This window comes from Amblyraja radiata, chromosome 17 (genome assembly GCF_010909765.2).
Source record: "Amblyraja radiata isolate CabotCenter1 chromosome 17, sAmbRad1.1.pri, whole genome shotgun sequence".
NCBI classification, from domain to species: domain Eukaryota; kingdom Metazoa; phylum Chordata; class Chondrichthyes; order Rajiformes; family Rajidae; genus Amblyraja; species Amblyraja radiata.
In genome coordinates, this window is record NC_045972.1 from 22,828,201 (window position 1) to 22,855,115 (window position 26,915).

The 26,915-nt window shown below is 43.2% G+C and overlaps 1 protein-coding gene across 1 annotated transcript; it reads right to left on the reverse strand.

Moving 5' to 3' along the window:
• Positions 1 to 211: 211 nt before the first annotated feature.
• clec3a (C-type lectin domain family 3 member A) lies at positions 212 to 9,003 on the reverse strand. Its single transcript, XM_033035854.1, has 3 exons — positions 8,782 to 9,003; positions 1,469 to 1,549; positions 212 to 908 (listed from the first exon to the last, which is right to left on the reverse strand). The coding sequence occupies exons 1-3, from the start codon at positions 8,879 to 8,881 to the stop codon at positions 523 to 525; spliced, it is 567 nt and encodes a 188-aa protein (XP_032891745.1). The 5' UTR covers positions 8,882 to 9,003; the 3' UTR covers positions 212 to 522.
• Positions 9,004 to 26,915: the final 17,912 nt, after the last annotated feature.

Genomic DNA, 26,915 nt, shown 5'->3' on the forward strand with positions numbered 1-26,915 from the left:
AGGATCCTGTCAATAAACATCTGGTGGCACACCAGTAGAGTTGCTGCCTTACAGTTCCAGAGATCCGGGTTCGATCCTGACTGATGCTGCACTCTGTACAGAGTTTGCATGTTCTCCCCGTGACTGCGTGGGTTTTCTCCAGGATCTCTGGTTTCCTCCGACACTCGCAGGTTTGTAGGTTAATTGGCTTAGTGTAATCGTAAATTGTCCTTAGTGTGTGTTGGATAGTGTAAGTGTGCGGGAATCGCTGGTCGGCATGGACTCGGTGGGATAAAATACCTGTTTCCCTGCTATATCTCTAAACTAAACCAAACTCAACTAAATAATTAATAAATTGGGCAGTAGGTGTGATGTTGATATTAATGCACAATTGTCTAACATTCATTTCCACCCATCACTGTTCGGTATCATTGAAAAATGCACATCCATGAAGATACTTATTTCAACACCTTCCACTGAAAAATGAACAGCAGAAAGGTTATGACCAAAACCACTCTGGAGTAGGCTGTGTGAGAGGGGGCTCTAAGGAATGAGGTATTCGCAAATGTATTTCTTCTCGTTACGACACACTTCGTCCGACCATTTGCCGCTAATAGACGCCGCCGCGCAGTTCTCATGGGTCCCACCGCGTGGCTTATTCCGGTCCCAGTTGAGGTAATTAATGGCTATTCCATTGACGTCGACAAACTTGCCCTCAGAGGTCATGTCGTTGACCCCTATCCAGAAGTCCTTTGCCCCATTCAGGCTCTTCTTGGCATAGCTACGGATAGAGTTGTTTTCAGAGATGTCTCGTGGGATGCTCAAGGTTCCTCCTTGGGCGATACAATATTCATTAGCAGCGTGGTAGCTCTTTGCGATATTCGATGCCAGGTAACACTTCTTGTGAACTTTTATCCCTCTCAGGCAAACTGTGGGGGGAGAAGAGGAACTTTAATTCATGTTGTGCTCTTTACAGTAGGCCGGGTACTGGGAACGTGGTGAAGACCATTCCCAAGATGGAGGTAGTGACTGTGAGTGAACAGGGACAGGACAGAACTGGGGCAGCATGGTGGCGCAGCGGCAGAGTTGCTGCCAGACAACGGCAGAGGACTGGTTTCAATCCTGAATATGGGTGCTGTCTGTGTGGAGTTGGTACATTCTCCCTGTGACAGCGTGGGTTTTCTATGGATGACCTGTTTACCTCCCACACTCCAAAGATGTACAGGTTTTGTAGGTTAGTTGGCTTCTATAACTCGTAAATTATCCCTAGTGTGTAGGATAGTGCTAGTGTGTGAGTGATTTATGGTTGGCGTGGGCCAAAGGGCCTGTTTCGCACTGTGTCTCTAATGTCTAAAGTCTATAAGGATTCCTGTGTATGGCGATAATACTAATTGGAGTGATGATAGTTAGCATGAGGATGGCCAGTAGTTACTGGTATTGGTGTTGGTTTATTACTGATTCATGTCACTGCCCCATTTGGATTACTCACCAGTCTGAAGTGCCTGCGACTCCTTCAGCAGGTTTACTTCCCGCCACAGTTTATCGATCTCTTTCCTCAAATCATCTTTACCTGTCATTTAGCCGGAACAAAATGAAGAGTATGTTTGAGATGCTTCGCTCGAAACTTGACAGTGTCTGCGACTGAGAACAGCGATCGTCATATCTTCGCAAAAGACCAGCGGCAATACTACACTGTTAGCACTCAGTCATGCAATGCAGCAATTAGTGGTGAGAGCTTCAAGTAGTCATACAGTACAGAAACAAACCCAGGTCCATAATGGCCATCAGGTGCCGACCTGGACTAATCTCACTTAGGATTAAGTTTGGCTTTATTATCATCATGTATACCGAGGTACAGTGAAAACTTATTTTTTCTTGCTATCCAAACATATCAGATAACATGTGGAAACAAAGAACTGCAGATGCTGGTTTGTACCGAAGATTGATGAAAAGTGCTGGAGTAACTCAGTGGGTCAGACAGCATCTCTGGAGAAAATGGACGGGTGACATTTCGAGTCAGGACCCTTCTTCAGTCTGAAGAAGGTTCCCAACCCGAAACGTCACCCATCCATTTTCTCCAGAGATGCTGCCTGACCCGCTGAGTTATTCCATGACTGTGTTTATCCTAACTCAGATAACACAATACATAAACGAAATCAAGTCAAACTCAAGTACAATAGGTAGAGCAAAGGGGAAGATACAGAATACAGAATCTAGTTCTCAGCATTGTAGTGCGACGGTTCCATAGAACGAGTCCCATGTGCTCAATGGGGTTGAGGTGAATCAAATAGTACCTTAGCTGGTGGAAGGATTGTCCAGAAGCCTGATAATGAAGAAGCTGTTCCTGAGTCAGGTAGTGCATGTTTTACCAGGGTTTGATGCTGGTGAATCAGAGCTACATGTAACCAGGGAGATCACTACACTGAAAGTCGCCATTGGCAATATTATTGTACTTGGTTTACTTAGCGGACATTGTTGCTTTCCCTGCAATTTGAGCGTTTGGGAAGGAAGTTATGAACTCAGGTGAGGACACGTGCCTGTGCCTACTCAAGGCAGCGTTCTAATCAGAACATAGAGCAGCACAGCACCCAGAAACAGCTCTTTGGCCCACAATGCCTGAACCAAACATGAGGCCAAGATAAACTGATCTCATCTGCCGACAGAAACCATATCCCTCCATTCTCTGTCAGAGTGATGCCACACGAACACTGGAGGAACAGCGCCTCATATTCCACTTGCGCCACTTACAACCCAATGGTATGAACATTGAATTCTCCAATTTTTGGTGACCTCTAACAACATCCTCCTTCTCCCTTTCTCTCCCTTTGGTACAGTGACAGCAATAAACTAAGCATGAACTTACCTCACTTCCACCAAGACCTCGCTAGCAAGAGGAAGGTAAATCTCTGTGTGGGATTAGCAAGGCAATGGAGTTGGTGAATACATTACAATGCGTAAACGGAGAAACCAGGAACTGCAGACGCTGGTTTGCAAAAAAGGACACCAAGTGCTGGAGTAACTGACCGGGTCAGGCGACATGGATAGGCAATGACGGTACTCTACTGGACTGCTTGCAAGAAAATAATTTCACTGTGTGTTAGCACTTTGCACATGTGACCATAAAGGCACAATTGAACCATTGACTCATTGAGGTGAGGTTTCAGGTCGGGACCCTACTTCAGAATGATTGTGTGGGGGAGAAGAAAGCTGGGAGAGAGGAGAGGCAGAGCCAAGTATTTCAGTTTATCCATTCATAACAATGCATCATGGCACGCACTTGCCTATCCATTATCAGTGCACCATCCTCATATAAACGATTTTATCAGGTAATTCCATTCCTGCTTTGTTCCAGAAGATGGAGCTCTCTTACCACAGGTTCCTAAATGAAGTCAGTATGTACAATGTTTGAACCAGAGGCATCAGGAACAACCAACACGTGACGTTACTGTCATAAATGTGACTGAAAGTCTCTGTAGGGGACTTGAACAGCTACCCTTCATCTTCCGACAAGACTCCTCACTCTACACATTAAGCAATCCTGCATTATTTTTAGATCGGACCAGAAAATTAAATACTGCAACGAAAAAAGGACACGGAGTGTTGGAGTAAGTCAGCGGGTCAGGCAGCATCTCTAGAGGGAAGAGAGATACAAAATGCTGGAGTAACTCAGTGGGTCAGGCAGCATCTCTGGAGAAAAGGAATGGGTGATGTTTTGGAGTCGAGACACTTCTTCAATAGACAATAGACAATAGACAATAGGTGCAGGTGTAAGCCATTCGGCCCTTCGAGCCAGAACCGCCATTCAATGTGATCATGGCTGATCATCCTCAATCAGTACCCCGTTCCTGCTTTCTCCCCATATCCCCCGACTCCGCTATCTTTAAGTGCCCTATCTAGGTCTCTCTTGAAAGTATCCAGAGAACCGGCCTCCACCGCCATCTGAGGCAGAGAATTTCACAGACTCACCTCTCTCTGTGAGAAAAAGTGTTGCATCGTCTCCGTTCTAAATGGTTTACCCCTTATTCTTAAATTGTGGGCCCTGGTTCTGGACTCCCCCAACATCAGGAACATGTTTCCTGCCTCTAGTGTGTCCAAACCTTTAACAATCTTATATGTTTCAATAAGATTCCCTCTCATCCTTCTAAACTCCAGAGTCTACAAGCCCAGCCACTCCATTCTCTCAGCATATGATAGTCCCGCCATCCCGGGAATTAACCTCGTAAACCTATGCTGCACTCCCTCAATAGCAAGAATGTTGTTCCTCAAATTAGGGGACCAAAACTGCACACAATACTCCAGGTGTGATCTCACTAGGACCCTGTACAACTGCAAAAGGACCTCTTTGCTCCTATACTCGACTCACCTTGTTATAAAGGCCAACATGCCACTCGCTTTCTTCACTGCCTGCTGTACCTGCATGCTTACTTTCATAGACTGATGAACAAGGACCCCCAGATCCCGTTGTACTTCCCCTTTTCCCAACTTGACGCCATTTAGATAGTAATCTGCCTTCCTGTTTTTGATACCAAAGTGGACAACCACACATTTATCCACATTAAACTTCATCTGCCATGCATCTGCCCACTCCCCCAACCTGTCCAAGTCACCCTGCATTCTCATAGCATCCTCCTCACAGTTCACACTGCCACCCAGCTTTGTGTCATCTGCAAATTTGCTAATGTTACTTTGAATCCCTTCATCCAAATCATTGATGTATATTGTAAATAACTGCAGTCCCAGCACCGACCCTTGCGGTACCCCACTAGTCACTGCCTGCCATTCTGAAAGGGACCTGTTAATCCCTACTCTTTGTTTCCTGCCTGCCAACCAATTCAGATTCAGGGGAGAGGAAAACTAGAAGTATGAAAAGGTACAGAATAAATCAGAGCCTGCACCAATCACCAAGGAAAGGTGAAGCCCACAAGGGTCCATTGTTGGCTGTGGAGCAGGTGATAACGAAGGGATGTATGGATGCGAACAGTGACACTGGCAGGACCCAAGGGCGGGGGAGGGGCAGAGAGAGAGAAAATGCAGGGGTTACTTGAAATTAGTGAAATCAGCATTCCTACTGCTGGGTTTTAAGTTGCCCAAGAGAAATATGAGGTGCTATTCCTCCAATTTGCATATGACCGCACTCTGACAGTGGAGAACGCCTAGGACAGAAAGGTCAATGTGGGAATGGGAAGAGGAGTTAAAATGTTTGATATCCTGGAGATCGCGTAGGCCAAGGCAAAATAAGTGTAGGTGTTCAGCAAAGCAATCTCCCAGCCTACTTTCTGTTCCGCCGACTGAACACATGTTCTCCAGTTCAGTGATGATAGAGTGCGGCATTCTCAGAGGCAACATTCCTTACGCAAGGGGTTAAACTAAGACCATAGAAAATATAGACTATCTATTCTCTCAGTTGAATATAAATGATTTCTTGGAGCTACTGAGATGGCCTGGGGAGTTTTTCCTTGGTGTCCTATGCAATGTTTATCTCAATATTAATGCCTAAAGGCAGAGTGTTTTACTCATCACATTGATGGTGTGTAAACTCGTTCTCCTTAAATTTAATCTCATGTCTTCACCATTAAATTTGTGACTGTACTTTAAAACTACCTCAACAAATGGCACCTCAAATTACCCTAAAAGGAATGTAATGGCACTGTAGGAAAGCAAAAGAAAACATAATATTAAAAAAAGCAAACCGTCTGAGACATTTAAGCCACCAACCGCATGTGTTAATTGAGGGAAGACATTGCATTGTGAAAAGTTGCACACTCAATAAATCATGGAATCCAGCTCTATAAAGAAGCAATCAAATGGAAGCAATGGCACAAGATGAAAAAGTTGCCAATTAAAAGCAACTCTTCAGTCATTCATGGGAACTGGGAGAGTTTAATACCAGATGGGAACAGCCTCAGAATAAAAGAATGGGGATGGGGAGGAATTTCTTTAGCCAGAAAGTGGTGAATCTGTAAAATTAATTGCCACAGAAGACGGTGGAGGCCAAGTCATTGGGTATTTTTTAAAGCAGAGATTGATAGGTTCTTGATTAGTAAGAGAGTCAAAGGTTACGGGGAGAAGGCAGGAGAATGGGGATTGAAGGGAAAATATGAACTGGCCCTGATTGAATGGTGGGGTGGACTCAATGGGCCGAATGGCCTAAATCTGCTCCTATGTCCTATGGTTTTATTTCTTCATTGAAAGTAGCAAGGATGTTGAAGAGTTCTGACAAACTTGCACAAGAACATTAGAAATGTCCGAATGTTAACCAACAGTGGGCTCACAATGGGAGCTTTGTCACTGCCCAAGCAAGATCTCAATGTGAGTCTGGCAATTAACACTGACTAATAGACCCACTGTATTTACATGGTCTTTGCAAATAACAGTTGAGCTAAGTTACACTGATGACAAATGTTCGTTTTTAGAATTCAAGCTCTGTGCATATACGTTAGGAATAATTATAACACAATGGGATTGACACGAGAAATTGACATTCCTGGAAAAGAGCAGAACTAGTCAGGGAATAAATACTTCTTCTTCAGGACGGCACAGTGGAGCAGCGGCAGAGTTGCTGCAGTACTGCACCAGAGACCTGGGTTCGATCCTGACTACAGGTGCTGTCTGCACTGAGTTGTACGTTCTCTCTGTGTCCGCGAGGGGGTTTTCTCTGTGTGCCCCAGTTTCCTCCCACATTTCAAAGACCTGCAGTTTTCCTGTTAATTGGCTTTGGTAAAATTATACATTGTCCCCTTGTGTGTAGGATAGGGTCAGTACACAGGGTGATCGCTGGTCAGCGCAGACTCAGTGGGCCGAAAGGCCTGTTTCCGCACAGTATGTCTAAAGTAAAGTCTAAAGTCTAAAGGTTTTAATTCCAGTCCCCTCGTTCTCCTGCTAATGTTAGATCCATTCCATTGGAAAGGATATTTTTTCACTACCTGAATAAAAGGGTCAAAATGAGTGAAAACAAAACCACTTTGCTGACTCCGTGCGAATACCAGCAATAGCAACATTAATCCAACTCTGCTCTATCAGTTCATTCATGGCGTTTAAACTGAGAGACATTTCCGGTTTACACAGGCTTAGAAAAACATTGCAGCAGTGCAGAGTCGAGAAGCCTTCACTCCACAGTAAGACGACTTGGGTGGCAAACCTACTGCAGAGGATCAAACACATTCTACTCAGAGATGCATAAACTTAACCTACATCATTTGAGGGGAATCGTTAATTATTTTATTACAGAAAGCTTTCTAAAAGAATCATTATTGCTGGTGCAGGACGCCTTTCTCTTCACACCGAGCATATTTTCTACTGGAGTGGTAAGTATATATGTAAGTATATATGTACGGACAGCTCTTAAATAGACAAAGCTTTGTGTCAGCACAGATATAGCCTCAGTCGGACACACACACCACACGTACACACACACACAGACATACACATGCGACTTGCATTCAGGATCAGTGGATTATTTCTGTACACTTGCTAATCAAGGATGTGCTTAAGTATGGCAAAGCTGTACTGGACTGTATGTAAGAAAATAATTTCACTGTTTGTTTGCACATGACAATAAAAGCACCATTGAACATACACAGACACACACACACATGGACATACACAGGAGGCATCTCAGACTTTATGTTGTGCACTGTTTTAGTGTGACTCTTATCCTCGTGGCTTTGATGTTATCTGCCTCACTTTTCAATTACCACCAACCCATCAGCAACTACACCCCTTCCACAATAACACAATGCACATGTACAAGTAAACACTATAGAATAGCATTTACATGCAAACATACTCGTGCTCACACATTCGCAGAGAAATTATTTTCTTCTGCTCAGAGAAATAATTTTCTTAGCACAAAACAAAAAGTTTTTCACACTACCTCGGTGCACATGGCAATAAAGTAAACTGAACTGAACATTCATTCTTTCACTCACACAGAGCAAAGAATCTGCTCGCATTTCTCTGCATGCACACGTACACATTACATATCATACAAACATGCTACACATCACACACGTGCTATGTAGCACACATACAGACACACAATACATTTAAAAACAGAAGCGCACACTACGTATCATAAATGCACATACATACATTGTCTATCACACATCCACATACACACCGTATCACATACACTATTTATGTCACACACAATATATCACACACTAAATATCACACTTACACTATATTACACATTATATATCACACACTGCAGACCACACTAACACTATACATAACACCATATAGTAGCAGGCCCCCCTCGGTCATGACTGACCATGGGTGATGCATCCTAGTTTGCAGGTGATGTGGTCAGATGCAAGCCTGGATGATGTCATATGGAGGACAGGCTGTTGCCCATGCAGCACGTCCCCCCTCTCCACGTCGCTGATCGATCCAAAGGAACAGCAGAGCCGTTACAGTTTGGCACCAGCGCCGTCGCAGGAGCTGCCAGAGCGAGGTTGTTGACAACAACAAACTGCCTTAGGGGCTCCGACTCCGGATTTTCATGAGGTTTACTCCAGGAGCCTTTTCCATGAATGGATATGGCCACAAGGCAGTGGGGGTTTTAAATCAGAGTTTTCCCTCTCCTAGATGGACTGCCTTCCCAGGCTGATGAGCCCCATCTGCCCTAGACTCATGGGGGCGGGAGCGTGTACCTTCCCGTGCAGGTCTATAGCACCTGTCCACTGACCAATACACCATATATCACACCCTAAAAATCACACTCACACAATATATCACACACTACATATCACAGTTCCACTATATATCACGCACACATATATAGAATGAGACTTTGATTACCTTTACCAGTTTTAGGTTTCGACCTGGATGATTGTGCTGTGACGATGGACATTATTGCAATGCAGACACAAGCAACCCAAATGATTTTTGGTCCTGCCATAGTGAAATCCAAATGCCCAGACAGCAATTCTGAAGGCTGGGATACCTCCCAGAGAAGCCAGCAGAAGAATCTAAACCAGGATGCAGAGTTAGCGGCCCAGGGAGGCACTGAATGTTTGCTCAATCCGACCTATATTTATAGGGAAGTAGTGACGTTGTTGGAGTGTCTCAGATCAGTCATGAACACAGTCCTTTCAGGCTTCAGTTTGTTTAGCTCATCATTTATTCACACGTTGAACCACCTTATGTTTTTTTAGCTTCATTTCTTCTGGGTGTTTAATGTATTTTTACCTACCGCTTCTCTTTTGCAAGCTTACTGCTCCGTGCTAAGTTCTATTCCATGTGCTTTGCCTGCCAGACTCGTGTAAACAGCGGGATACTTTTGTTTAGTAAAAGGGGAATGTTATAACCAGCTGTGGCTCAGGGACTTTTCCATCTGAAGGTCATCGGGTTCAATGACCCCCTCCGGAGCCCAATTTGTGACTTACAAACCTCAGTACGTTACGGAGGAAGGGAAATTAAATTGAAGCCCACTCCTGCCCTCACTGGTGTATGGTGACTTTCAATGTCTCACCTTCAAAGAAGAGCGAATAAAAAAAATACAAAGTGTCTGCGACAGCATGGTGGCGCTGTGGTAGAGTTGATGCCATACAGCGTCAGGGACCCAGGTTCAATCCTGACTACGGGTGCTATCTGTATGGAATTTATATATTCTCCCCGTGACTACGTAGACTTTCCTCGGGTGCTCAAACCTCCTCCCACCCTCCAAAGATGTACAGGTTTGTAAGTTAATTAGCTTCGATAAAGATTGCAAATTGTAAATAAGTTGAACAGGTACTTCGGATTTGTCTTCACTAAGGAAGACACAAACAATCTCACAGAGGTACTGGAGGACGGAGGATCTAGGGGGGTGGAGGAACTGAAAGAAATGTTCATTGGGCGAGAGGTGGTGTAGGGTAGGCTGATGGGACTGAAGGATGATAAGTCCCCTGGGCCTGATGGTCTGCATCCTAGGGTCCACAGGGAGGTGGCTCTAGAAATAGTGGACGCATTGGTGACCTTCCACTACTTGCAACCTCCGGCAACCACCTTCAACTAGCCTTTGACTAAAAAATTATCGATTTTTAAAACGGCAACCTATTTTTAAGTCACGGCCGGTTTTAAATTTTTTTAAGTAATCGCCGGAACATAGAAGAAGCGGAAACCACTTTCGACCATTAGGGAGACTGACATAAACCTCCAGGAACCTCCGGGAACCGCACGGAAACCTTGGGTGGGGCGCAAAGTCTCCAGAGGTTTCCCTTCAGATTTCCTAAGTGGGACAGGGTCATAAGGTGGATTCCAAACCGTCCTCCGTGCAAAAATCATTCAAGAATCAAGAGTGTTCTATTATCACAGGTCCCAACATATAAGTTCATAAGTTCTAGGAGCAGAATTAGGCAATTTGGCGAATCAATCATGGCTGGCCTATCTTTCCCTCTCAACCCCATTCTCCTGCCTTCGTCCTATAACCCCTGACTCCCTTACTAATCAATAATCAGTCCATTTTCACTTTACAATTATCCATTGACTTTGTCTCTACAACCATCTGTGCCAATGTATTCCACTGATTCACCACCCTCTGACTAAAGAAATTCCTCCTCAACTCCTTTGTAAAAGTACGTCCTTTAATTCTGGGGTTATAGCCTCTGGTCCTAAACTCTCCCACTAGTGGAAACATCCTCTCCACATCCACTCTATCCAGTCCTTTCACTATTCGGTAAGTTTCAATGAGGTCTCCCCTTGTCCTTCTAAACTTGTCCTTCTAAGATAGAATAATGAAATTCTTACTTGCAGCAGCACAACAGATAAGTAAACATAATACTCTGTAAAACCAGTAGTTCCCTCTCAACTCCATTCTCCTGCTATCTCCCTGTAACCTTTGACACCCTTACTAATCAAGAACCTATCAAGACATGGGAAAGGGACAGAAGACAGCATTTGGTTGTGGAGTACAGGTGCTCATTTTCTCTAGTACTTTTCCAATATCTCTCTGAAACCAATTTTCACACTGGCTCTGAACAATCCTTCCAGACAGTGTGGTCCAGATCACAATAACTTGTTCCATGGACATTTTTCTGCACCTTAAATCACCTTTGGTTCATTTTGCCGATTACCCTTTACCAACACTTCTCTTGCAGATACCTGTACAACTTATTCTTAAGATTTCAAGTACCTTGATTAAAAGGCATTGTAACAGCCTTAAGGCAGTAGCATCTATTGAAAGCTTAAACATTCTTACTTTTTGTCGCTGCCATGAAATAGATGAAAGTTTGCTTTGTGCAAACAATAACTTAACTCAAATAAAGGATAATTTGTTAATTTTCCTAAGTGGCTTAAATCAACATGCACACAGGGCAGCACAGTGGCACAGCAGGTAGAGCTGCCACCTTACAGCACCACAGACCCGGGTTTGATCCTGACAATGGGTGCTGTCTGTACGGAGTTTGTACGATCCCCTTGTGACCACATAGGTTTTCCCTGGGTGCTCCGGATTCATCCCACATTCAAAAAAAGTGCAGGTTTGTAGGTTAATTGACTTCTGTAAATTGTCCCTAGTGTGTAGGATCGAACTAGTGTATGGGTGTTCGCTGGTCAGAGTGCACTCGGTGGGCTGAATGGCCTATTTTTCTTTCTTTCATCTCCGCAACATCGCCAAACTCAGACCCTCTCTCACACCTCCCGCTGCTGAAAGACTCATTCATGCCTTCATCTCCTCCCGACTGGACTATTGCAACTCACTTCTCCTTGGCATCAGCTCCACCTACATCAACCGACTCCAACTGGTCCAGAACGCAGCCGCCCGACTCATCACCCACACCAAATCCTGGCATCACATCACACCAGTCCTCAAACAACTTCACTGGCTTCCCATCTCCCACCGGATCACCTACAAAATCCTGATCCTCACCTACAAAGCCCTCCACCATCTGGCCCCCCCATATCTCACTGACCTCCTCTCCCCCTACCAACCCTCACGGTCCCTCAGATCCACATCAGCCGGTCTCCTCTCCATCCACGTCCAACCTCCGCAGTTTTGGGGACAGAGCCTTCTCCAGGGCAACTCCCAGGCTCTGGAACTCCCTCCCCCAACTGATCCGCAATTCCGTGTCCCTCACCATCTTCCAGTCCCGCCTCAAGACCCATCTCTTCACCTCTGCCTATCCTTAACCCCACGTCCCCCTCCCTTTTCACCTGTGCATTAATTGCCTCATATTGTGTTTTGAATTGTATTCTGTCTTTACTTTGTGTACTAGTCATGTCTCTACTATTTATTTCATTCCCCTTACATGTTTTTCCTCTACCTGCTAAATTTTTGTAAGGTGTCCTTGAGACTCTTGAAAGGCGCCCATAAATAAAATTTATTATTATTATTATTATTTCCACACTGTATCTCTAAACTAAACCAAAACAAATCTAAATTCAGTGTATGTGTTTTGTCACTGCCTCTCGTCTGTGATTAATCTGCCCCAGGAGTGATCTGTTGTGCTTTTGTAACCCGAGCTGACAGCGATGGCGATCGAAACACAGCTTAGACCTTCATGCAACATGTAAGTCATGAGTGTTTAATTGTCATTAAAAACAAATTGTTCAAAAAAACAGAACAATGAAACTCTTACTTGCAGCAGCATAACAGGTCTGAGACGAGAGAAACATAATTTTAATTTCAAAATAGACTTTATTCAAGTAATAAATATATACAATACAGGAACCGTGCAAAAAATTCATCCAACATTCTCGGAGGCTATACAAACATTCAATACTATTACACAATACACACCAAAATTTCAATAAATTAAAAAATCATGAATTGATTGATAGAATTGATTGAAGGATACAGCATGGACATAGGCCTTTGACCCACAGTGTCCATGCCGACCATCGATTGCCTATTCACAGACCAACTGAGAGAGCAGCCTGACATTTAGTTTAATGTGTTCACGAAAAAGCATCCTTGTAACGCAAGGTGTGTGTGAATGTGTTTGTGCGTGTGCGTGCATGTGCGTGTGCATGTGCATGTGTGTGTGTCTGTGTTATAAGCAAACGTTGCCACTAAAGACAAAGCTTTACGATTACATTACTACATGCTTATCATGGTCTACTTGGAGACGATACCTACACAGTGAAAGTAGTGTCAATTTCAGCAACTAAAATGGAGTAAGCAAGGAGAATGGCTTTTCACGGTAGGGGGCTGGATTTGAATGCAGCAAGGAGCATTGAGATGAAAGCCTCCTCTCTCCTTGAATCCCAAGTGGATTGACTCAAGCCACAGACTCAACACAAGTCTACAGTGAAAATCCAAGCATGAGTTGGCATTCAGTTGCCTTCCGCTCCAAAAGAAACCGCAGAGAAAGCCAGTAGAGGAAATGGAAAAATCCACACTGAAGCAGGGAAAAACACAGAGAGGTTGGAGAGAAGTGGAGGAGAAGGTTGTCGCTTGTCGGGCATCACCTGATGCACATTATGCAAGAAATGGGTGCCTGTGATGGGTGCAGAGATGAAAATTGCCACAGCAACATTCTTCAACTTTACAAACATTCCCCTTCCAACGGATACAATTTGTCCATGTTTGTGGATGCAAATTCACTTTATTTGAATTTTGTGGTGCACTGTACACTCGCATAACTGCAGCTGCCAACACAAGCAATAAACGGCAATAGCAGTTTTGTATTTCTGTTTCTGCATATTTTACATGATGAACGTAAACAAAATGTACTTAAAGAGGGACAAGAATAGTCATCACAACCAAGAAAGAATTATTATGCATGAGCTAATAAAAATAAAATATCCCCATAAGACTCAGCAGGTCAGGCAGTGTCTGTGGAGAGAGTAATAGGGGTTCAAAGCCTATGATTAAAACCCATCAGAAACTATGCTGTACAACTTTTTCAAACGGGGGGGGGGGTGTCAGGTATATGGAACAAGGTGTCAGAGGAGGTAATTGAGGCAGGAACTATAACAGCATTTAAATAACACTTGGACATGTACATGATTGGGAAAGGTGGAGAGGGATATGGTCCGCATGTGGGTAAATAGGACCATTTTACATGGAGCGGAGAACATAGCCATACAATGCAAGAACAGGCCCTTTAGCCCTAGGCCCTTTGCACTGAACATGTTAACCTGATCACTTCTACCTGTATATGATCCATATCCATTTACTTGCACTTCCATATACCTATCGGAAGCCTCTTAAATCCCACTATCAAATCTGCCTTCACCACCACCCCTGGCATAGAGCATTTATAATTTTACTGAAGCCAATTAACCTATAAAACTGTACATTTTAGGAGTGATGAACATTTTAGTTTATTAGTTTAGTTTAGTTTAGGGATACAGCTCAGAAACAGGCCCTTCGGCCCACCAAGTCCACACCACCTAGCGACCCCTATATCTAGCACTATCATACACACTAGGGCAAATTTACAAGCTTTACAGATGCCACTTAACCTACAAACCTGTATGTCTTTGGAGTGTGGGAGGAAACCGGAATAACGGGAGAAAGCCTTCGCAGTCACAGAGAGATTGTGCAATTTCTGTACAGACAGTATCCATAGTCAGGATTGAACCGGGGTCTCTGGCGCAGGAAGGCAGCAACTCTACCACAGCACCACTGTGCCGCCCCTAAATTTCATGATTGATGAAGTTTCTTCTTCTTCTTCTATGTAGGTTTTTTTTTGGCGGTTGGCAAACAACTTTTTAGTGCATTACCACCACCAACTGGTATGGAGTGTGGATCAAATAACATTATAACTTATATACTAATAACCTATATCTTTCCGAACAAATTGGTTACCCTGAGAATAAGCAATAGGATTTGATAGCACTTATATGAATTCTTTTGTAAAATATCTATTAAATCAAATTGTACTTTTTCTTTTCTGAATCGTTCACTCATTTGTCTTCTTTCTTCCTCATACCTCTCACAATGTATAATGACATGCTCTATTGTCTCTTCTTGCCCACAGTTTTCACATCTGCCTGTATTATGCTTGCCTATTATAAAAAGTGTACTGTTCAGACCAGTGTGTCCAAATCTGATTCTTGAAATTACTGTCTCCTCTTTTCTGTTTTTTTCCTGGACATCTCATTTCACCCACTTTCCGATGAAGTTTCTTCATACTACAGAGCAATTTACAATGACCAATTAAGGCCCAAATTCGAGAAGGTGGGGCTTTGGATCAGGGCTTGCTAGGCAAAAAACATTGAAAGTATTTTGTAGAAACAAGGAACTGCAGATAGAAACATAATGCAGTGGGCCATGCAGCATCTCTGGGGAGAAGAAATTGTTGAGAGGGATGTGGTCCCCCCCCAACCACACGATTCCCTACAAAATTGAGCTGACCAAGCAAAGAGCTAATGTCACAGAGTTTGTAACCTGAAAAGATTAGCTGTTTCCAGTCAAACTCCAAGGAGGCCTGATAGGTAAAAGATTGGCGTTGTGCTGTAAAAAGTTAAAAAGATTTAGAGGTAATTTAGGCAGGCAATCATGTTGTTAAGATCATATTAAACCTCATGAATCTGCTCAATGATGAACAATTAGTCACAGCTGCTTTTGCTCACACCTTGTTGAATCTAGTTTTAATGAGTTCAGCAGCTACTAGCTGTGACTTTAAATAAAGCCTCGCCACTCACTGTTCAGGAGCTGGGCTGCAATGGAAAGTTTCATTTACTACAACAGCAGGTCAACTGGGAGCTGATAAACTCCAGTAAACTCCACTTGTCCTCAATCAGGCAAAACCAACAACAGCAACAACTTCCAATGAAATTTATGTGCAATTTGTAAATTGGGTGTAATTGCATATGGCTGTTTCCATTTGGTACTTAAACTGGGACTGTACTTATGTGTGGCAATAATCTTACATGATCAATGTAAAAAAATGAATTTCACTGTACCTTGGTGCACATGATGATAAATGAACCTTTGGCATTTAGAGATACAGCGCGGGAACAGGCCCTTTGGCATACTGAGTCAAGAGTGTTTTATTGTCATATGTCCCAGATCGGACAATGAAATTCTTGCTTGCTGCACCACAACAGAATATGGTTTTGTAACGTGAGAAGAAAAGTTCAATGTGTGTATATATACACATGCACACATACTCAATAAATATACAAATATGGTGCAATAATAGTATTATTATTGCACTATATTATCCGGCTTGATCAGCAATCATCTCATATACCATCACTAACTAACATTATCCTGAACACGAGGGACAATTTAAAATGTCGCCAAAGCCAATTAACCTACAAACCTCTACGTCTTTGGAGTGTGGGAGAAAACCAGAGTACCCAAGGCAAACCTAAGCAGTTACAAGGAGAACGTGCAAACGCTGCACAGTGAGCACCTGAGGTCAGAATTGAACTCGGGTCTCCGGTGATGTGAGGTAGCAGCTTTACCAGCTAACAGTGATAGCAAAACTAGTCGACAAAATCCACCAATAATTGTTAAAGCACTATCAAGAAACTATGGAAGAACTCCGTTCCTACTGCAGTGAAGAAATATTTATGAGTATCCATACTGTACCATTAGAAACATACCTGTATCACTGTATAAGGGCCATTCGACATGATTAGAAATGTTGGCATGCATTTCAATGTGAATGTCAATGTTCTCTCTTGACAGCTATTTGCCCAGATAAGGCATTGACATCCAACACAATCTTGCCCCAACTCAACAGCATTGTCTCCCTATTCATTGCTACCCCAAGAACCAACTTAAGCAATCCCAATCAGAACTTTAACTCAAATCACTCCCTCTTTTCCCAACAGGCATGAGGTACAGAAGTTTGAAAATGCACACCTCGAGGTTCAAGGCCAGTTTTTTCCCATCTGTTATCAGGGAACTAAACCATCCAATCGTCAACTAGAGAGTGGACCTGAGCTACCATCTACCTCATTACAGACTCTTGAACTGTCTTAATTGGACTTTACTGGAATTTATCTTTTACTAAACATTATTCCTTTTATCCTGCATCTGCACGCTGTGGACGGCTCGATTGTAATCATGTATAGTCTTTCCATTGACTGGATAACACGCAATAAAAAGCTTTTCACTGTACGTCAGTGCACGTGTCAATAAACTAAACTCAAAGAAACTAAATTAAACTAAACTAAACTAAAATAAACCCATTCACTGCCTTAAAGCTGAAATCTCATCAACTGTGTGATAAATTATTCAGATATTAATTAGTCAGAACATGAGCCAGTCGTAGGGAAGAAGAGGAGCATTTCTGATTAGTATTTTTAATTCACAATGAAATTGAGAATATTGAATGCACAAGTGTTGGCTGCACACATACAGTATAACAAGGCACTAAGCACTGATCCCAAAAAATTAAAATGCAAGTACACAGTTTGAACCATTATGGTTTCATGCATAATTATCTTTGCAGCTCATAGACAACCAAAGCATATTTTTATGGTGCATGGATTTACAACTAAATATATTGATCAACTCAAAAGGAATTATATGACGAATAAATAGTCTATTTGAAGATGTCTGCTCTGTGCTATGACTCACACATATCACCTCCTACTCTCTCCAATCTCACCCCATTTGTGCTCTTTTCTCCCACGTTCATTTACTTCATTCTCCAATCCAAAAATAAAACTTTCCAAAATCACTCCATGTGCGAGCAAATTGCATTTTCTACCCGACTGCCTAAATGAAGTTAACCTCCTTATTTCCTCATTTAATTAATTGCTGGACATCCTGTGTTTGTGGTCTCATTTTTCATCCCCTTGTTATTGGGGGCATAATTTGTCTCTCATAATTTTAAATAGTGTCTATGTAAGATAAACAGACATTACACCTTGGGGCGACACTGTGGCGCAGGGGTAGAGTTGCTGCATTACAGCGCTTACCATGTCAGAGATCCCGGTTCGATTCAGTCTAGGGGTGCTGTCTCTAGGGAATTTGTACATTCTCCCAATGACCGCGTGGGTTTTCTCCGAGATTTTCGGTTTTCTCAAACCCACAAGGCATACAGGTTTGTAGGTTAATTGGCTTGGTATAAATGAACATTGTCCCTAGAGTGTAGGATGGTGTCAATGATCGGCGCAGACTTGGTGGGCCAAAGAGCCTGTTTCCCTGCTCCAAACTAAACTAAACTAAACCAATTAATATTATGAAAGGGACATTTGGTTCGTAATTATTATTTTTGTGAAAAGCACAATTCTGATACCAGCCAATAAAAGGGTCAGTTTCTTTAGTCAGAGGGAGGTGAATCTGTGGAACTCATTGTCACAGACGGCTGTGGAGGCCGTCAGTGGGTATTTTAAAGCGGAGATTGACAGGTTCTTGATTAGTAAAGGTTTCAAAGGTTATGGGGAGAAGGCATGAGAATGGGCTTGAGAGGAAATATCAATCAGCCATAATTGAATGGCGGAGTAGACTCGATGGGTCGAATGGCCTTAATCTGCTGTTGTGACTTGTGAATTTAGGAACATGAATATTTACGAGGACTTGAGGGCCTGAGCTATACGGAGAGGTTGGGCAAGCTCAAACATTATTCCTTGAAGTGCAGGAGGATGCGATGATCTTATAGAGTGTGTATAGGATCATGAGTGTAATGGATATGGTAGATGCACCGTCCTTTACCTAGTGTAAGGATATCAAGAACCCGAGGATGCACAATTAAAGTGAGAGGGGAAAGGTTTAATGGGAACCTGAGGGACAACTTTCTCACACAGAGATTGGTGGGTATATGGAACAAGCTGCCAGAGGAGGTGGTTGAGGCAAGCACAACAACAACATTTAAAAATGACATTTGGACAGGTACATGGATAGGAAAGGTTTAGAGGGATGCGGGCTAAATGCAGGCAGGTGGGATTAGCATGGACAGGGCATCCAGGTCAGCATGGGCAAGTTCAGCTGTAGGTCCTGTTTCTGTACTGTATGATTCTGTGACCATGACTTCTCTGCATGTTAGAATTGTTTTACCCCTTTCTTTATCCAGTTCTGATTAAAAGTCTTTCACATGAAAGCGTGTCCAAGGTCGCTCTGATGATCAATTGATATGATCATCATTTATTGCACTCTGGTGTATATGACAATAAATTAATCTGAATCTGAATCTAATATTAATTAATGTGATATATTAACTAATAGGAAATATTAATTACAAAAAATAAATTAAAGCACTTTTCCATTCTGGTATGAGGCACCATTCAAATGAACGAGACACAATGAGACTCTCGGAACAACCACGTCATTCCAATCTCCATCATGGAAGGAGAATACCAGAGAGAGAAAGATTCAAGGATGTTCTAAAAGATTGATCCTGAGAATCTCTGGCCCATAAATTCATAATAAGTCATAGGAGCAGAATTGGGTCATTCGACCCATCGAGCCTACTCTACAATTCATTCACGGGTCATCTGTCTTTTCCTCTAAAGCCCATTCTGCCTTCTCTCCGTATCCTTTAACGCCCTTATTAATCAAGAACCTGTCAATCTCTGATTTAAAAATACACAAAGACTTGGCCTCCACTGATGTCGATGGCAAATAATTCCACAATCGTCTATGAGCTCAAGACCATTCCGAAAGGTCAATTTCCAGTTTGGTGTTAAGATCCTCCAGGTCTTGCATTGGGCATATACAACTGAAGGACAGCACCATCTTACCAATGGCCCAACCACTAACTCTGTCAGACCCCACCTGTCCCACCATCTTAGGTACCCTCAATAGTCTAATCATGCACCCAGCAGAACTGAGCCACTTAATCGGGACATCATCGGGAGCTCGAGTTCTGTTTTCCGGAGCTCCCGCAACTACAGCTGCGTCCGCTGGACTGGAGGACGGCAGCTTCGGCAGCTTCGACCGCCCCGGGCCGCGGAGTTTGAACCAGCCCGTTTGCAGAGCTCGGATTCAGCCTGCGGGACTTACCTACCATCACCCGACGGGGTCATAACATCGGAGGCTTGGATTGCCTCAGCGCAGAGGGAGAGCAAGGAGGGAAGAGACAATGACTTTGGGACTTTAAACTGTGTTGAGTGTTTGTTATTTATTCTATGTTATGACTGCAGGCTAAACCATATTGTTTGTTTTGTCTTTTGTTTTTACCTTGTTTGGGATGTGTTTACCTTGTGTGGGACTAAAGATGGAAATTAGCCACTGGCTACAATCTTGCGTATTACATGCAAATGTTTTATTAATATGCACTGTCCCTAATAAAATTAATTCAATTCAACATTTGTTGTCTATCTTCTGTTTTCTGCCAAAATATTTCATTAAATGAAGGGCAAAGTGCTGCAGGAATTCTGCAGTTCAGGCAGCATCTGTGGAGGGAAATATATAGGCAATGTTTCGGGACTGGACCCTTTGATGTTCTGCTGTTCCTCCAGTTTCACCTGCAGCCTCTTGTGTTTCCATATCGTTAAGTATGCTGTCCTCATTTAAGTGATTCATGCTCCTGGCACTCACAGGTTATTCTGAGAAGCTTTAAAACTCAATTTTCTCTGGTGGATCATAGGTTAAATAACTGATTAGGTCACAGCTGGATCTAATTTCTCCCTTGTATTACTACCTTGAGCTGAACTATCCGCAGCTTTGTAATTCAGACTTAATGTGCAGGTCAACCAAGAGTGAAGTGAACCTTCATACACTACAACTAAACTTTGATAGAACACTACAAACACCAACTAAACACCCACTAGCTAAAAAAAAAACACAAAGTGCCGGTGTAACTCAGCAGGTCAGACAGCATCTGGGGAGGGAATGGACAGGTGACAGGTCAGGACCCTACTTTATAAGGATCTGAGGAAGGGTCCTGACCCAAAACCTTGCCTGTCCATTCCCTCAACAATGCTGCATGACCTGCTGAGTTCCTCCATCATTTTGTGTTTTGTTGGTGAATCTTTACTGTGATCCCTCTATATCAAGTATATCCTTTCTCAAATGAGAACAAAACTTCACACAGTTCTCAAGGCCTGGTCTCAGAAAGTCTCCAATTGTAATACAACATCCTTGATCTAGCATGCTGTCAATCCTTTATAAGCAACCTTGAAGATATCACATTTTACAAGAGTGTTATTAAACATAACTTTGACATCTCCAGGCAGAGGCTGAAAACATTTATTCAACTGAGTATCAATTTTGTAAATTAATTATTTTCTAAGAGTCAAGAGCTTAGTATATTCTGCCATTTACTGAGTAACAAGATCTTGTCCTTCATGCCTAGCATACATCACATTTGACCAGTTGAGCCACACCCAGAGTGAAGAAGGGTCCGACCTGAAACATCACCTATCCATGTTCTCCTAGAGATGTTGCCTGGCCCGCTGAGTTACACCAGCACTCTGTGCCTCCTCTCACAATTGTCCATTTGTCCCAAAACCTCTAACATATATCGTGGTTAAATCATATTGACCTTGTGCCTAATTGAGGAGAAATTATTGAACGGTTTGTCTTTTGTGTCATTCCTATGATGGAACAGCTTGCATTTGTGTCTATCTGCATATCTATCGACTCTCTCTCAGTCGAGATAATGACCTTGTTGTCATGTTGTCCGACACTGAAGCATAAATGCCTACAAAATGAGAGCCATATCATCTGCTTGAGTTGGAATGTTGGACAGATCCCATTTTATCACTTCTTACACTAATCCTACATTAATCCCATTTTTTTATTCTCCATGCATTCATCAACTAGCCCAGGTTCTTCCACTCAGCTGCCCACTAGAGGCAATTTACTGTGGCCAATTAACTGACCAACGCCCATGTTTTGGAACGTGAAGGGGGGAAAGATTTAATAGGAACCTGAGCGGTAACTTTTTCACACATAGGGTGGTGGGTGTATGGAACGATTGCCGGAGGTGGTAGTTAAGGCAGACACTGTCACACTGTTTAAAAAGCAATTAGACAGGTGCATGGATAGGACAGGTTTGGAGGGATATGACTCAAACGCAGGCAAGTGGGACTAATGTAGATGGGGCATGTTGTCGGTGTGACACTCTATGACTATGACTCTATGACTCCAGCATTTGTAGTCTCTTGATCTTTCAATACGAAGTTGCCACAGAACAGATTGTGAGCTCCCTCGTACCAGGGAGAATTATGATGCTGGAGAAAAGTACATAACTGAGGAGGAGAACCATCCATTGCCTGCCTCTGTTTCCTGACTCTTGTCTCTGTGGTGGAGCCCAAGATTGTGTGTAAAGATTAGGGGGTAGTTCATTCCTTTTGCACATGAACTGGTGAAAACATGCATTCTGCCATATTCCATTTAACACAATAACAAACCAGTTCATGCATGGGAAAATTGACTATGTATTATGAAGTACATCAAGAGTTTCCAGTTTTTTATAGTGGAACCACAGATAATGATGCACATTTTTGTCTTGGAAACGAGAACTGGGCTTGTGTAATAGACACTGTTTGTTGTTGTCTCAGCACAGATGGGTTCTTTACATTGGAAAAAACTCCCAAATTCGCAGAGAAGTCAAAGAGTACTCGTCCAAAGAAAGAAATACAAACTTTCTTTCGACAGATGGAAAGATTTTGAAAACCGAAAAGAGCCTTTGCTACCGACTACCTCATCCACTCAGGGTTTTATGAACTACAGTGAGTGTCCTTAGCACACTGTCCTGAATCAACAAACATTTGTTGGGCTGCCACACAGGAGAGAAAATCTAGATACAGGTCCACCACGGATTTTTTGCCAACTGCTGGTCCAGCATTTCCTTTAATCCAGATAAAATTTCGAGTCCACTTGAAATACACCCCCCCTCTTCCCCCACCCCCTTTCCCCCCATCCCCCCCCCCCCTCTCCCCCCCCCCTCCCCCCACACCCCACTCCAAAAGTCCCCCTGAAAATGTTGTGGATAGGCCTGTGAACAAAAAGTTCATGTTGCCTGAAGACACACGGGAAACAGCATTGCCGACCTCTTTCGGCAATAATATGGACAACGTTCAGAGATTCCAGCAATCAAATCATCCCAAGATATTGAATGTTATATATATCCATAGTTAAAATAATTTCATTCCTTTCCTTTTGCTTTCTAAACCCACATGGAAAGCGGTTTTATAATGAAGGTTTGTACTTCACGTTGCCTCTGGATAGCAGTCAACATAACCAAGGACCATTTACACCCTGGTCATTCCTTCATCTCCCCTCTCACATCTAGAAGAAGACACAAACATTTGAAATCGCCTACCACCAGATTCAGGAACAGCTTCTTCCCCATTGTAATCAGACTACTGAACTGGTCCTCTCATAAGCTAACAGTGTAGTCCCAATCTCCCTACCTACCTCATTGTGGCCCTTGCACTATCTACACCTCCTCTGATACTGTAACAATATAATATTATAACACTATATCCTGCACTCTGGTATTTTTCTCTTTGCACTACCTAGTTTACTTGTGTATAGATTGATTGTATTCAAATGTAGTATGATATGATTTGATAGCACATTCACAACGTTTTTTACTGTATCTCAGTACGTGACAAAAATAAACCAATGATACAAAGTGGAGTAAATCAATGGGTCAAGCAGCATCTCTGGAGAACATGTATAGGTGACATTTTGAGTTGGGGTGCTTCTTCAGACTGATTGTAGTGTTGAGAATGTGGGAGGAGGAAGCAGCCTGGAAGAGAGCAGAGCGGGACATAGCCTGGCAAATGATAAGCGGAAATGACATCAAGTACTGGAGTAACTCAGTGGGTCAGGCAACATCTCCCAAGAACATGGATAGGTGACATTTCGGGTTGGGACCCAGGTACAGATGAGAGGAGTTTTTGATTGGCAAAGTAGCATTTAGTACGTTATGGACTTGGATTCTAAAATCTTAGCTGCTCCTTCATTATTCAGGTTGATTACCAATTCTCTGGCACCCTTGGTTTCAGAGCCGTATTAACCCTTTTGCCAGATCAACAAAGATCACGGCTTCTGGGGGGCCGAGATACTGGCCTGCAAATTCAGGCTTGGAAGTTGGCTATGGGAATTAATCTGCCGGCTCTACCCAGGCCAGAGATCCAGAGGCTGGACCGCAGAGAGCAAATTTGCCCCGCCGATCGGCCACAGAATTCCATAGTTCTCCACATTGTATTCCTCTTGAGATCACTCCTTCCCTAGCTAATAATGGGCCTACCAGGGCACTACCCCGCCTGAGGTTATTTGTGGCTGGCCCTGATGGGGCCTGGTCTTTTATTATCCCCAGAACCCGGGTCTCTGACCTCCACCTACATCAGACAGAAGAAGGCCCCCAACGTGAAAAGTCAACCATCCTCTTTCTCCAGAGATGCTGCCTGACCCACTGAGTTACTCCAGCACTTTGTGTCTATCTTTGGTATGAACCTTTTGTTGCTTGCTTCCTTTTAGTTTAATTTAATTTAGAGATACAGCGCAAAAGCAGGCCCTTCAGCCCATCGAGTCTGTGCTGAACAGCGACCCCCATATACTAGCACTCGGGACAATTTACAATTTTTACTGAAGCCAAATTAACTTACAAAACCTGTACCTTTTTGTAGTGTGGGAGGAAACCGGTGCATCTGGAGAAAACCCACGCAGTCACAGGGAGATTGTACAAGCTCCATGCAGACAGCGCCCAGAGTCAGGATTGAACCCGGGTCTCTGACACTGTAAGGCAGCACCTCTACCATGTGCCACCATGTCGCCCTCTTTCTATCTTTTAGGAGACAGCACTACTTGCTGCACCAACTGTGATGCACCCCCCCCTATTGATATTGGGAATTGGATGTAAGCATGGAGGTAGACAAATTCTTGATTAGAACGGGTGTCAAGGGTTATGGGGAGAAGGCAGTAAAATGGGATTAAGAGGTAGAGATCAGCCAGGATTGAATGGTGGAGTAGACTCGATGGGCCGAGTGGCCTAATTCAACTCCTATAACTTGTAAACTTGTAAGCCAGCAAAATATGTGGCCGGCAGTATCTTCCTTGGCTGGTGTGGGTGTGGTGTGTCGAGGAGACTCTGTGCTGGCCATCCATCAGTTCGACAAAGTGTTGTTCAAACCTACAGGGATCCAAATAATTTGGCCGCCAATAGAACCGAGTAGAACAACCAGCTTTACTTGAATGGAAGCTTCATCCATGCAACCTTCACAGCAATCTCTGTGCACCATAACCTTGTCCAAGTAACACCTTGTGCCCACATTTCATGATCCAAGCATAAAAGTTCAACACTGATGCTCCACAGTAACGCACAACAATTTCCTCCATTATCCCAACAAGCTTGGGTTATGTCTAGTTCAGTACAATGGGAATGCTGTTCAATGTGTTTGGGAGAGACGGCCCTGTATTTTTAAAGATTGGTGCTTTGGTCGACTATTTTCCTTGGAGCCTGCTCAGATTTATATTCATCCTGCCCAGTTTGCCGAATTATCTAACCTGCCACTGTGCCTCAACGTGTAAGGAGAGCTATTTTTGTAGATCAGTTCCCGTTCCAAGAACTACAGCCCTTGACAAACCAGGTCTGTGTTGCTTAGGACTTAACTGTACCTCTCTGTCTCACAGGTGTTTTTAATTATTTTTATTAGAACATTGAACTCTGTGAAAATTTCCATCTCAGCCCTAACTGCTTATACTCAATAACTTCATAAGTGATAGGAGCAGAATTAGGCCATTCAGCCCATCGTCTACTCTGCCATTCAATCATGGCTGATCTATCTCCCTCCTAACCCCATTCTCCTGCCCTCTCCCCATAACCTCTGACACCCGTACTAATCAAGAATCTGTCTATCTCTCCCTTAAATATATTCACTGACTTGGCGTCCACAGTCTTCTGTGCCTGTGGACTTGTGGCTTGGTGTTAATTCAGTGTAGCAACAGGCAGGTCGGTCCAAATTCCTTCCCTTTCGTACCTAACTTCAGATCAAAGATAATTTGGATTTGGTATTGGTCTACATTGTCATGTGTTCTGAAATGAGGTGTAAACTGTTGTTGGGGAAGGCAGGAGAATGGGGTTGAGAGGGAAAGATAGATCAGCCAGGATTGAATGATGGAGTAGACTCAATGGGCCGAATGGCCCAACTCTGCTCCAATGTCTTATAAATGTATGAACTTATGAACTATATTATTGTACCAATGTACGAACTCAGTACATACAGCACCCGTAGTCTGGATCAAGCCCAGGTCTCCGGCGCTGTAAGGCAACAACTCTACCGCTGTGCCCCTGTTCCGCCCACTGGTTTTAAAAGGGAGCATCAAAGAGCTTTAATTTGCAATGCATGGGAACCAACGACAATTTCAGGCAAGTGCACTGGGCTCCACATGATCCAACATGGCAGGAGGTGAATCTCAAGTCAATGATTGAAAAGTTGAGCCCACCTGCCTCTAATTCTGGTGAATGTTCTCCCAGTTAAGCCAATTTGAGGAGCATTTGATGACTAGTCAGGTTTTTTTTCTCATTGAGCTGATGCCATTCACTGACCACACTCACTCTTCCACTGTGGTCTTGGGTATTGTTCTCTACTCGAGCCCCAGGTTAGTGAGGCAAAGCTCACCCCTTCCTGGCACATATGGCCAGCTGCACTCCTAGAAAGGCTTTAACAGCCGATGGTGCCCCAACCCCAGGTAAGAGAACGGCCCAATCTCATTGGAAACCTTCAAACTATCTTTAATCTGACTTTATCTAACACTAACTGATATACCCTTCATCCTGTATATGTACATTGTGGATGGCTTGATTATATTCATGTATCGCTTTTTGCTGACTGGAAAGAATGCAACAAAATATTTTTGACTGTACCTCAGTTCACGTGATAATAATAACCTAAACTAAGCTAAACCAAGCCAAACTAATTTAATCTAATCTAATCTAAACTAAACTAATCAACTAAGTGCCTTAAGGACTTTTGAATATCTTTGACACTCAAATATGTACAAAATGTATTTTAAAAGTTGACAAGTGAAAAACAACCACATCGAAGCAGAGAATTATCTTAGCAGCAACTGCACAGTGTTACATTTGCTTTAAAAATAAAGGAGGTATTTCTACTTGTAGTTTTAGCATGGTGCCAAGTGGGTGCAT

What these genes read in the sequence shown, in the direction of transcription:
- clec3a (XM_033035854.1), bottom strand. Translation starts at nt 8,881, where the DNA reads ATGGCAGGACCAAAAATCATTTGGGTTGCTTGTGTCTGCATTGCAATA. An exon ending in GAAACCTAAAACTGGTAAAG is followed by an intron (nt 1,550 to 8,781) that starts GTAATCAAAGTC and finishes GCTAAATGACAG; the next exon opens with GTAAAGATGATTTGAGGAAA. An exon ending in GTCGCAGGCACTTCAGACTG is followed by an intron (nt 909 to 1,468) that starts GTGAGTAATCCA and finishes CTCCCCCCACAG; the next exon opens with TTTGCCTGAGAGGGATAAAA.